The sequence below is a fragment of the Rhinatrema bivittatum genome, chromosome 6 (assembly GCF_901001135.1).
Source record: "Rhinatrema bivittatum chromosome 6, aRhiBiv1.1, whole genome shotgun sequence".
Classification (NCBI taxonomy): Eukaryota; Metazoa; Chordata; class Amphibia; order Gymnophiona; family Rhinatrematidae; genus Rhinatrema; species Rhinatrema bivittatum.
Window position 1 is genome coordinate 19,089,481 of NC_042620.1, and position 14,141 is coordinate 19,103,621.

The 14,141-nt window shown below is 45.9% G+C and overlaps 1 protein-coding gene across 1 annotated transcript in view; it reads right to left on the reverse strand.

Moving 5' to 3' along the window:
* XRCC5 (X-ray repair cross complementing 5) overlaps window positions 1–14,141 on the reverse strand; it is a 203,631-nt gene that overhangs the window by 32,674 nt on the left and 156,816 nt on the right. The window contains exon 16 of the mRNA XM_029605119.1: window positions 2,447–2,516. Within this exon, the coding sequence (XP_029460979.1) occupies window positions 2,447–2,516 (70 nt within the window). The remainder of the gene's footprint in view (window positions 1–2,446; window positions 2,517–14,141) is intronic.

Sequence of the window (14,141 nt, forward strand, 5' to 3'; positions counted from 1 at the left end):
AATAAGCAAGCTACACCCATGCTTATTTGTTTACCCAGACTATGTAATTCAGTCCTTGTTGGTTGCTGTCTCTATATAGATCCACTTTTCTTCATTTCCCCTGCTGTTGAAGCAGAGAGTTATGCTGGATATGAATTGAAAGTGAAGTACCAGGCTTATTTGGTTTGGGGTAGTAACTGCCATAACAAGCAAGCTACTCCCCACTTTTTTTGTGAATACAAATCCTTTTTTCCACATTTCCTCTTGCCGTTGAAGCATAGAGCAATGTTGGAGTTGCATTAACCATGTGTATGTTTATTGAATAAGGGTATTATCTCTAGTTAGTAGCCGTCATTCCCGCGAGCCACCCACTCTTCATTCACGTCCTCTAGACTTTATGGATCCACAGTGTTTATCCCACGACCCTTTGAAGTCCTTCACAGTTCTGTTCTTCACCACTTCCTCCGGAAGGGCATTCCAGGCATCCACCACCCTCTCTGTGAAGAAATACTTCCTGACATTGGTTCTGATTCTTCCTCCCTGGAGCTTCAAATCGTGACCCCTGGTTCTGCTGATTTTTTTCCGACGGAAAAGGTTTGTCGTTGTCTTTGGATCATTAAAACCTTTCAAGTATCTGAAAGTCTGTATCATATCGCCTCTGCTCCTCCTTTCCTCCAGGGTGTACATATTTAGATTCTTCAATCTCTCCTCATAAGTCATTTGATGAAGACCATCCACCTTTTTGGTCGCCCTTCTCTGGACCGCCTCCATCCTGTCTCTGCCTCTTTGGAGATACAGTCTCCAGAACTGAATACAGTACTCCAGGTGAGGCCTCACCAAGGACCTGTACAAGGGGATAATCACTTCCCTTTTCTTACCAGATATTCTTCTCTCTATGCAGCCCAGCATTCTTCTGGCTTTAGCTATCGCCTTGTCACACTGTTTTGCTGACTTCAGATCATTAGACACTATCACCCCCCAAGGTCTCTCTCCTGCTCCGTGCACATCAGCCTTTCTCCCCCCATTGAATACAGTTCTTCCGGATTTCCACTCCCCATATGCATGACTCTGCACTTCTTGGCATCCAAGTACAGATCCATGAGGCACTCCACTGTTTACCCTTTTCCACTGAGAAAATTTAATCCTACTCTGCTTTCTGTCTTTTAACCAGTTTGTAATCCATGAAAGGACACTGCCTCCTATCCCATGACCTTTTAGTTTCCTTAGTAGCCTCTCATGAGGGACTTTGTCAGATGCCTTCTGAAAATCCAAATACACTACATATACCGGTTCACCTTTGTCTACGTTTATTCACCCCTTCAAAAAATGAAGCAGATTTGTGAGGCAAGACTTGCCTTGGGTAAAGCCATGTTGACTTTGTTCCATTAAACCATGTCTTTCTATAGGTTCTGTGATTTTGATCTTTAGACTAGTTTCTGCTATTTTTCCCGGCACTGAAGTCAGGCTCACTCGTCAGGCTGATTAGAGCTGTAAGCACCGCTCCATGCAGATTACCTCAGTGCTTTCTTATACACAAGCATCACATCACCATCAGCACAAGAAATCCTTACTCACAGTCTGAAAATAAAGGGTGAGGACCAAACTTCCTCTCTCACCCATACAGGCGCGGCGTGCCTGCCAGCGCTGACGAAAAAACAAAAAACAAAACACTGTTAGGTCAAAATTCAGTAAGCTGGCCAGTGGAGAAGTTATCCAGATGGCTTTAGGCAGATATTCAGCAGCACTTAGCTGCGTACGAGTGCCACTGAACATACTTGGATACATTTATCTGGGCAACTTTGCTGCTTGTCTGCTTACTGAATATTAAAAAAAATAAGAAAACAAAACCTAACAGTCAAGAAGCAGTAAGTCACCCCAAGAAATGTTTAAAACTGTAGTACTGCCAGGCAGGTCCCCTTCCATCCCTCGATGAATGTTGTGCTGCCGATCTCGTTCCCATCCCCTATCTTCCAATAAAGCACAGACAAAAATCCCCCATCCCTTTCCCCCATTGCGGAGCCCCCAAAAATATGCCCAGTGCAGAGCGGGCAGAGAAGAAGTGCTGATAGCTCCAACAACTGTCGGCACTTAAGTATGAATTTATTCCCGTCACTCCAGCAAGGCTACAGTTTTAAACATTTCCTGGAAGGGGGGGATGGAGGAAATTAGCCATTGCTGCTAGGTTTGTTTTTTTTTTTTTAATTTAAAGTTATCCAGATATCTTTAGGATAGTGAGTTTTCTGAGCAGTTAGCTGAATAAAATTAAGCCACGCCCCCAGAATGCCCCAGGCACCACCTCCTTTAATCTGGTTACATTTTTAGCAGTCCCAACTAAAATTAATTCGCTCAGCAGGGCAAGAAATTTAAAACTCTGAAGTAAGCCAGACAAATCCTTCTGAATATTGACCTATTCAACTCCTACTTTGCAGCCACCTCCTGGATTCAGGAAAGGAAAGCCAGAACTCACCTTCTTTGATGTTTGCATTCTTCTGCCTCACCAAGACACGGTAGTTTTCTTCAGGATTAACACTTCCAACCTAAAAACAAAAACAAAAAATCAGGAAATCAGATCTAAGCACTCAGCTCTCCTTATGGCCCTGTGCACTTCTGCACTATACCAGTAACAGGGATCTGCTCTCCGCTGGAAAATAACACAATGGATCTATCATGTGAGAGGGATGGGACCACCTGCGCAAACTTAATGCACCAGGGCTGAGAGAATCAGAGTGTGGAAAACACCAGGCATATGATTCACTATCTCCCTGTGCCTCGGCTCACTTGACTGTAATTGGTTTATTAAACAAAACAAAAAACACCAAACTCTCACCCCCACCCCAGACTCCTGGGTTTTGCCTCACTTCCAGCAGATGGAGACAGAGAAAATGTCAGTGACACTGTACATAACCCAGGGAGCCACCTGCAGTCCCTCAGTATTGGCCTGTACCGAAGCCAAGATGACAGCAACAAGAATACATTTCTAAGAAAACTCCCTCCCCTCCAACGAGCCAGAAGAAGGTGAAGTTCCCTAAAAAAAAAAAAAACAATGGAAAACTCGTTCCCAAATTTAACATAAGCTATCAGTATGGAAAACCTCCAACAACTCCGCACTATATACAAATCAACAGTATGAATGGCGGACTCTTCTCCCCAGTAAATGGGCAGGTCTCTGGACTGATCTGTGGTACTACAGGAATGAAAATTAATAGGGAAGAACCAACTTTCCTTTCCCTGTATGTACTCAGATTTGTCCAGACTCCTGGGATGCACCTAAGCTCCCCTTAACTTGGGTAGGATCTGGAGAATTTCGCTTGTAGAACACTCTCACTAAAGCACAGGAAAGCCGGAGCCCCGACATCCAAGTGATAATGCCTAGCAAAAGCGTGCAACGACTTCCCAGTAGCCGCTCAGCAAATTTCTTGCAGAGACACCCATTGTGACTCAGCCCAGGAAGCTGCCTGAGAATGCATCGAGTGTGCCCCTAAACCCCCTGGCAGCAGGTGCCCTTTAGAATAAGTTGACTCGATCGCTTCCATCAGTTACTGCTCAATTGTAGTCTTAGATGCCTTCTTCGATCCGATCTAAAAGTGATGATCCGATCCTCAGAAATCATAAGTGCATGCCTCCCATCTAAGAGCCTAAGCAACCCCGCATGAGGCATAGAGGAATCCAAATCTGGAAAAGCTGGAAGTTTCACTGTCTAACTAAGATGGAATGCTGAGACTATCTCAGGCAGAAAAGAAGGCACCATGCATAAAGTTACCCACGAATCAGACATCTGTAAGAAGGGATCTCGACACAATAGCACCTGGAGGTCCGAAATTCTCCAGTCTGAAAAATATCCATTTAAAAAAAACCTCTTTAGTGGTTCAAACCAAGCCTCATACAATGCTCCAAAGACTAGATACAAATTCCAAGAATGACAACTCTTCCACACCTGAGGATGTTCTTAGCTCCCCGAAAGAACCATATAACATCCGGATGTGCGGACAGAGGATACCCTTGCACCTTACCCCACAGACAACCCAATGTCGCTACTTGGATTCTCAGAGCGTTAAAGGTCAGTCCCTTGACCAGAACCTTTCTGTAGAAAAGCCAAAATATGTGACACCAAAGCCTGAACAGGCTGAGGCTGATGTCCGTCAACAGCAGACCAAGACTCGAAGATCCTCCAAATTCGCACATACAAAGATGTAGAAGGTTGTCTAGCCTGCAATAAGGTGGAAATAACTGCTTCGGAATATCCCCTCAATCTCAGTCTCCTCTCAGAAGTGAAGCTGTGAGACAAAAGTGAGCTGCTTGACCTGAAAATATTGGGCCCTGGTAGAAAAGAATCTACCAATGTCTGAATCTCAGGGGCCCCCATAAGGCCATATTGATCAGATCTGGGAAGCATGGTCGATGTAGCCACTCTGGCGCTACCAGGATGACATTGCCCGGATGTTTCTCTATCCACCATAATCCCTTGTCCACCAGAGGCCACAGAGGGAAGACAAAGAATAATCCCTCAAGACAATGGCAGCACCAGAGCTCTGATTCCTTCCATACAGTGTTTTATTCAGTGGTTGTAAAACCACAACACCTTGGTGTTCCCTTTGGTCAGGATACCCCCATCTTACATGAATGAGACACATTGCTGCCTATGACAGCTCCCATTCTCTGGGGCTAATTTTCTACGACTGAGAAAATCCACCTGAATGTTGTTCACTCTGACTTAGTGAGACACTGCCAGCTCCTTCAAGTACTGCTCTGCCCAGAGAATCAACTTCTGGGCCTTTCAAGCCATTGCCTGATTCTTGGTTCTACCTTGAAGGTTGATGTAGGCCACTGTAATCACATTGTCTGATAGGATCCATTCTGGATGGCCGAATAACTTTAGCAGACAGGCAAGCAATGCGAAATGGACCACTCTCATCCCTAACCAATTGACAGACCATGAAGCTTCCTGTTTCAACCACTAGCTCTGTGCCGACTGATCTTGCCACACCGCCCTCCATCCGGAAAGGCTTGCATTGGTGGTGACTTACCTAATTTGGCACTTCCAATTCCGCACCACACTCAATATTGGTGCAAGCCATCACAAAGACTATCCCTAGCACCCCCCTCTAACGGAAGATGAAGATGAAACTCTTCCAATAACGGATTCCATCAGGAGAAAAGAACCCCCTGCAGAGGCCACATATGCGTGAATGCCCAATACATTTATTCCAATGTCGATGCCATAGAACCCAGGACCTGTAAATAGTCCCAGAACCTTGGCATCGAAAAATCTAGCAGAAGCCTAACCTGACTCTGCAACAAGCCTTCCCGGACAACTCATAACCACCTACAACTCCTGTAAGAATGTGACTGTAAATATTCATTAAGTTATTTATTTTATCCCCATACAATTCTTCTACTCCCCTCTGTTCCTTTTTTCTCTATCCCAGTTATTCCACCCCTGGTTTTTTGTAACTGCTTCCCCTTTGCACCAGTTTAGTTCTACTGTTCTTTGCACCCCTTGTTTGTCTGTAAACCAGCATGATGTGACTTGTTCATGAATGCCGGTATATAAAAAACCTAAATAAATAAATTTCAGCAATCTCTCTCCGTGAGAAACACTCTTTCCGTTAGCGTGTCGAATTGAGCTCCCAGATACTTCAGAGTTTGAAAGAGGAATAAATGGCTTGTTGCTACGTTCACCACCCATCCTAGACTTCAAGCGCATTGGTACCTTTTGTATTGACTGTCAACAGAAGTCCTCTGATGTCACATGAATGAGCCAGTCATCCAGATACGAAAGCATCAACACACCGTCATTTTGAAACGTGGCCGCCCCCACCACCATCACCTTGGTGAAGGTACATGGGAGCCATCGCCAGCTGAAGGGAAGGGCTCAAAACCTAAAATGTTCTCTTAGGTTAGGATCATGAACCTCAGGAATCTCTGGTGCTCCAGCCTGATGGCTAAGTGCAGATATGCCTCTGTCAAGGCGAGAGATGCCAAGAATTCTCTCTTGCTTACCACCTCTATAATGGACCTCAGTTTCCATGCAGAAACAGGGATCCGTGAGAGCTGAATTTACTTTCTTCAAATCCAATATCTCTTGAATTAAATACAAGGGAGAAAGAAACAGGAAGCTTAACTTAAAATTTACATCCAGCCACACCGAGAGTTTAGGGTCTGAGCCAACAAATTCAGCAAGACATCTCTGTGAAAAATCTAAGCAGAATCCGAAGCTGCACTCAATCATATGCAATGTCTCCCTTTTCTAGAGGTGAGAAAGCCAATTCCCCATTAGAATCCTCTGATGTCTCATGATCCACATCCCTTGAACATTACCAGGGACAGCCAACCTGCAGCATTTGCCCACCATGACTGACAAATGGAAAGCCTGAGCATGTGAGCTCTACATAATAGGTTGCTCACCTTTGCTGAGCACCCCTGCAGAAAGGTCTGCATGCCCTGGAAACATTCCATCCAGGAGAAGGAGAATAGATCTATAACAGAGCCCACAGGCCCAAACTTGTTCTCTCCAACCTCTCTCAGGGAAGCTTCTGCCCTCAGGAACAAGGGAGGAGGAAAACTGACTGTTGCCTTGCCTCCCACTCCCCTCCAGAGACACTGAGGGAATGTCCCAACTGGCAAAAGCTGTAGTAGTTATATTACTTTGAGCATTAAACAGCACTGACACAAGCCTCACAGATAGCAAGGAGCGCCTAGCTCTCCTGAACTTCGGCTCTATGCGATCTCCAGCGTGCACATCAATGCCACCCAGGCATTATTTTTATTTTTTTTATTTTAAAGTTTTTGTATACCGACATTCATTAAGAAAACATCACATCGGTTTCCAAGGAACAATAAGTAGCCAACAGGGCTTTACAATGAAACTGATAATATAAACTGGGGAGGGGGGGTAGAGGGTGCGGGAAACCAAGGTTATGCTGTACAAGTAGGTAAACACAAAAACATAGTTAAATACAATTATAGATAGCGTACATGAAATATATAGTTAAATACAAGTATAGATAATATACATTAAAAACTAGGAGGGGAGAATTAAGAAAGGGGTATTTGGTGAAGGGCCTAGGGGGGTGGGGAGGGATGAAAGAGAGAAAGAAGAGCAGGAGCGTTAGGAACGGGGGCATACACGCACAACCCTTCAGGACGCACACAAATAAGTGCTCAAGACTAGGTTGCGGTTGAGCGCCCACAAGTATACATGCAAATACACGCTCATATAGGCTATGGTCGTTCGCGCACAAATATTTGTGCAAATACGTGCTCGAGTTTAGGTTACAACGCGCAAATATGCGCTCCAGTCTAGATGATGGCTTTACGCACACAAGTACTTGCACAAATTCGCGCTCAAGTCTAGGTCACAGACATACACCCTCAAATCTAGGCCACGGCCTTACGAGCACAGGTCCCCCCGTGCATGCAACCGGCATGGGGCGAGAATGTGATCACATGCCTATGCATGCAGGAAAAGAACCGCTGCTGTGGCCTATCACACAACTGCAAGCAAGTTTAGGGGTGCAGGGATCTGTCTGCTACAAGACACTGCCAGCTGCCCTCCCACCTTACTTGTGATCCTAAGTCAGGAAAAGACAACATGTATTCTCCTCAGAAACAGACTTTTATCTATCAGATTTGGCATGATATGCTTTTATAAAATAACAATTCCTCTCTCTAACATCCTGGTCACTAAACACCAGTTTTTCCCTAAAGAATATTCTGTACCATAGGTGGTTTCAAACATGCCATAAACCTTAGCCTGCTTAATATATTAATACTTATGGCTAACTTACTTACCCCTGGTCAGACTTCAGGTGATGACCCTCTGTTCACCTCTGAAGCAGATGCTGGCTGGAGGTCCAGAGAATGTGTGCAGGGGAAAGACTTGCTTCTTGGGTTTGGCCCAGGCAGAGCTGGCAGTGATTCTGGGAAGGAGACGGGCTTCTGGTTCTGATACTTGCTGGGCTATCTGGGTTTGCTTTTGCCCCTCATCGTCCCAGACTCTGTGTCACTCACTGCACTGGAGCCGGGTGTCTCCTCTCTCTGGTGTCCTGCCCCAGTCTCTTGGCCACACCTAGTCTTCTCCCTCCTCGATAGCAGGGAGTGCTGATCTGCTTCTGGTTCCCCTTTCGCTTGCAGTGATGCTTCGCCACAGGTTCTCGCTTTTTAAGCCTTCAGGGGGTCCTTCGCTTGCAAGGTTGCCCTCAGAATTTTTTCTTAACCTCCTTCCTTCTTCTTTGCCCCCCTGACTTATAGTTTCCAGCTGATAAATATGCATAGGCTCATGCATAATCAACGAGGTGGGTGGAGGGTTTTTTGCCACATTGCAGGTCTTTCCCCCCCACCCCATTACTTTGGGAGGGGTCCTGCTGCTTTGCAGGTCTTGTTCCTCCTCCTCATTCCTTCGGGGGGAGAACTGCCATGTCTGCATGCCAAGCTGTCTGCCAGTGTCAGCGTTTTTCTCTGTCTCAGACTGCATCCCCTCCAATGGTGGGGTTCTTTCTGATCTTTGCTTGCTTTGGCTCATCCATGACTCCTGCTCATGGGCTTAAGTTGTTACCTCTGTTTGCTTTGCTCCTACTGACACAGGAACATGCAAACAGATGAATCTTGATAAGGTATCTTTCAGTGTATCAGGGCAAGGCCTTCATTTTCCACTGAGACTCTACTGTTTTAAAGTTCACCTGGGTAAATTCTCTCTCTTGCTGTGACAAAGTTTGGGGCCTGTACCTTTCTTTGGCTATCATGATTCATTTTGTGATTCAGTGGTAAAACATGAGATCTCCCTACACAGCTAAGCGAAGCCTGCCTGAACCTTAAGTGCATTTAGGACCGGATCCGTTCAACATCAGACACCAAAAATCAAAGGCCTAAAGAGCTTCTCAACAGTTCAAGCCTCTTGACTGGTTGAGGATCAATGGAGACCGGAGCCGAGAGCCAGCTTGTTCCGCTAGACAAGCTTTGCGCATAAGCGAATTAAAGCAGGCAGAAGAGCTCTACCAGAATCAGAGACGAATCCTCGGTGCAAGTGCCTCTTTGCATCCCCATGGGACATGGAACCGCCGGCAATACTTGAGGAGGGAATTCCCCTGCCTCTCCCACAGACGCTGCTAGGGAATCGAAAATGGCTGCCGTTTCTGTGCTGACAGGAAAGCCTCAATGCTAGATCCCATTTGCCTGCGAGGCTTGTTCTACCAGTGCTGCCGTGCTCGACACAGACTCCCGAATGCCATGTCGCTTTTACATGCTGTTCCTCCCCGCACCATCACCAGCACCTCAACAAGCAGGGAAAACAGTCCCTAAGCATCACGGAGCCAACACCCGGTCTCCTTTGTAGGCATAGAAGCTGCTAAAAAAAAAACCCATTGCTGAGCTCCCCGAGCTGCTAAGGTAGCTCCCCCCAGAACCCCGATGCTGCACAGATTTCTCTAATTCCTTGTTATCTTTTTTTTTTTTTTTCCTACCAACAAATAAAGATACATAGAAACCAAGACTTTCCTTTGGTGTAGAGGTTCCAGTTCCAGGAGCGCAGGCCGCATGGCGGATCAGAAAAAAGCCAGACCACTGGCTATATCCTTCTCCTTTCGTCAAACTTTATCAACCCAGCCCAGGACAAACCATATAAAAGGGACACTTCCCTGCTCCACTGGGCTTGCATTGCATAACTGCCAGCAGGCTCCACCGCTGTCTTGTGGGGGATGAGAGATCTGGACCTCCAGATGTCCACCCCATGGACCTATCAGACCAAGCTATCAGGATCACCAACCCCCTCCTCGTCCACCTCAAACCAGGGGGGATTTATTTATTTATTTATAATTTTTATATACCGAAGTTCTTGTATCAGATACAAATCACTCCGGTTTACATAAAACAGTGAGATGCCCAAACGGGAGGGGCTTTACATATAACTGAAGACAACAGGCTTTACATATAACTATAAAACTATAATAACAACGTAGAACTGTAACATGGTATAGAGATAGTTACAAAGGAAGGAAAAACTTTTGATATCAAAATCATATTATAGCGATAAATAACAATGGGTATGGTAGATTTGAAAATGAGCTAAAATAAAGGTAAAAGTAATGCATTAAAACAGAAAAATTGCAAAGTAATAAGCGCAGTATATACAATAAAGCATATGTATATGCTTTATTGTATATACTGAGGATGGCCCTACCAGGACCTCATAACCTCATATACTCACATCCTCATATACTGAGGATGGCCCTACCAGGACCTCATAACCTCATATACTCACATCCTCATATACTGCGGATGGCCCTACCAGGACCTCATAACCTCATATACTCACATCCTCATATACTGAGGATGGCCCTACCAGGACCTCATATACTCACATCCTCATATACTGAGGATGGCCCTACCAGGACCTCATAACCTCATATACTCACATCCTCATATACTGCGGATGGCCCTACCAGGACCTCATAACCTCATATACTCACATCCTCATATACTGAGGATGGCCCTACCAGGACCTCATATACTCACATCCTCATATACTGAGGATGGCCCTACCAGGACCTCATAACCTCATATACTCACATCCTCATATACTGAGGATGGCCCTACCAGGACCTCATAACCTCATATACTCACATCCTCATATACTGAGGATGGCCCTACCAGGACCTCATAACCTCATATACTCACATCCTCATATACTGCGGATGGCCCTACCAGGACCTCATATACTCACATCCTCATATACTGAGGATGGCCCTACCAGGACCTCATAACCTCATATACTCACATCCTCATATACTGAGGATGGCCCTACCAGGACCTCATAACCTCATATACTCACATCCTCATATACTGAGGATGGCCCTACCAGGACCTCATATACTCACATCCTCATATACTGAGGATGGCCCTACCAGGACCTCATAACCTCATATACTCACATCCTCATATACTGAGGATGGCCCTACCAGGACCTCATAACCTCATATACTCACATCCTCATATACTGAGGATGGCCCTACCAGGACCTCATAACCTCATATACTCACATCCTCATATACTGCGGATGGCCCTACCAGGACCTCATAACCTCATATACTCACATCCTCATATACTGAGGATGGCCCTACCAGGACCTCATATACTCACATCCTCATATACTGAGGATGGCCCTACCAGGACCTCATAACCTCATATACTCACATCCTCATATACTGCGGATGGCCCTACCAGGACCTCATAACCTCATATACTCACATCCTCATATACTGCGGATGGCCCTACCAGGACCTCATAACCTCATATACTCACATCCTCATATACTGAGGATGGCCCTACCAGGACCTCATAACCTCATATACTCACATCCTCATATACTGAGGATGGCCCTACCAGGACCTCATATACTCACATCCTCATATACTGAGGATGGCCCTACCAGGACCTCATAACCTCATATACTCACATCCTCATATACTGAGGATGGCCCTACCAGGACCTCATAACCTCATATACTCACATCCTCATATACTGAGGATGGCCTTACCAGGACCTCATATACTCACATCCTCATATACTGCGGATGGCCCTACCAGGACCTCATAACCTCATATACTCACATCCTCATATACTGAGGATGGCCCTACCAGGACCTCATAACCTCATATACTCACATCCTCATATACTGAGGATGGCCCTACCAGGACCTCATAACCTCATATACTCACATCCTCATATACTGAGGATGGCCCTACCAGGACCTCATATACTCACATCCTCATATACTGCGGATGGCCCTACCAGGACCTCATAACCTCATATACTCACATCCTCATATACTGCGGATGGCCCTACCAGGACCTCATAACCTCATATACTCACATCCTCATATACTGAGGATGGCCCTACCAGGACCTCATAACCTCATATACTCACATCCTCATATACTGAGGATGGCCCTACCAGGACCTCATAACCTCATATACTCACATCCTCATATACTGAGGATGGCCCTACCAGGACCTCATAACCTCATATACTCACATCCTCATATACTGAGGATGGCCCTACCAGGACCTCATAACCTCATATACTCACATCCTCATATACTGCGGATGGCCCTACCAGGACCTCATAACCTCATATACTCACATCCTCATATACTGAGGATGGCCCTACCAGGACCTCATAACCTCATATACTCACATCCTCATATACTGCGGATGGCCCTACCAGGACCTCATAACCTCATATACTCACATCCTCATATACTGCGGATGGCCCTACCAGGACCTCATAACCTCATATACTCACATCCTCATATACTGCGGATGGCCCTACCAGGACCTCATAACCTCATATACTCACATCCTCATATACTGAGGATGGCCCTACCAGGACCTCATATACTCACATCCTCATATACTGCGGATGGCCCTACCAGGACCTCATAACCTCATATACTCACATCCTCATATACTGAGGATGGCCCTACCAGGACCTCATAACCTCATATACTCACATCCTCATATACTGCGGATGGCCCTACCAGGACCTCATAACCTCATATACTCACATCCTCATATACTGCGGATGGCCCTACCAGGACCTCATAACCTCATATACTCACATCCTCATATACTGAGGATGGCCCTACCAGGACCTCATAACCTCATATACTCACATCCTCATATACTGAGGATGGCCCTACCAGGACCTCATAACCTCATATACTCACATCCTCATATACTGAGGATGGCCCTACCAGGACCTCATAACCTCATATACTCACATCCTCATATACTGCGGATGGCCCTACCAGGACCTCATAACCTCATATACTCACATCCTCATATACTGAGGATGGCCCTACCAGGACCTCATATACTCACATCCTCATATACTGAGGATGGCCCTACCAGGACCTCATAACCTCATATACTCACATCCTCATATACTGAGGATGGCCCTACCAGGACCTCATAACCTCATATACTCACATCCTCATATACTGAGGATGGCCCTACCAGGACCTCATAACCTCATATACTCACATCCTCATATACTGCGGATGGCCCTACCAGGACCTCATAACCTCATATACTGCGGATGGCCCTACCAGGACCTCATAACCTCATATACTCACATCCTCATATACTGAGGATGGCCCTACCAGGACCTCATAACCTCATATACTCACATCCTCATATACTGAGGATGGCCCTACCAGGACCTCATAACCTCATATACTCACATCCTCATATACTGCGGATGGCCCTACCAGGACCTCATATACTCACATCCTCATATACTGAGGATGGCCCTACCAGGACCTCATAACCTCATATACTCACATCCTCATATACTGAGGATGGCCCTACCAGGACCTCATAACCTCATATACTCACATCCTCATATACTGAGGATGGCCCTACCAGGACCTCATAACCTCATATACTCACATCCTCATATACTGCGGATGGCCCTACCAGGACCTCATAACCTCATATACTCACATCCTCATATACTGAGGATGGCCCTACCAGGACCTCATAACCTCATATACTCACATCCTCATATACTGAGGATGGCCCTACCAGGACCTCATAACCTCATATACTGCGGATGGCCCTACCAGGACCTCATAACCTCATATACTCACATCCTCATATACTGAGGATGGCCCTACCAGGACCTCATAACCTCATATACTCACATCCTCATATACTGAGGATGGCCCTACCAGGACCTCATAACCTCATATACTCACATCCTCATATACTGAGGATGGCCCTACCAGGACCTCATAACCTCATATACTCACATCCTCATATACTGAGGATGGCCCTACCAGGACCTCATAACCTCATATACTCACATCCTCATATACTGCGGATGGCCCTACCAGGACCTCATAACCTCATATACTCACATCCTCATATACTGAGGATGGCCCTACCAGGACCTCATAACCTCATATACTCACATCCTCATATACTGAGGATGGCCCTACCAGGACCTCATAACCTCATATACTCACATCCTCATATACTGCGGATGGCCCTACCAGGACCTCATAACCTCATATACTCACATCCTCATATACTGAGGATGGCCCTACCAGGACCTCATATACTCACATCCTCATATACTGAGGATGGCCCTACCAGGACCTCATA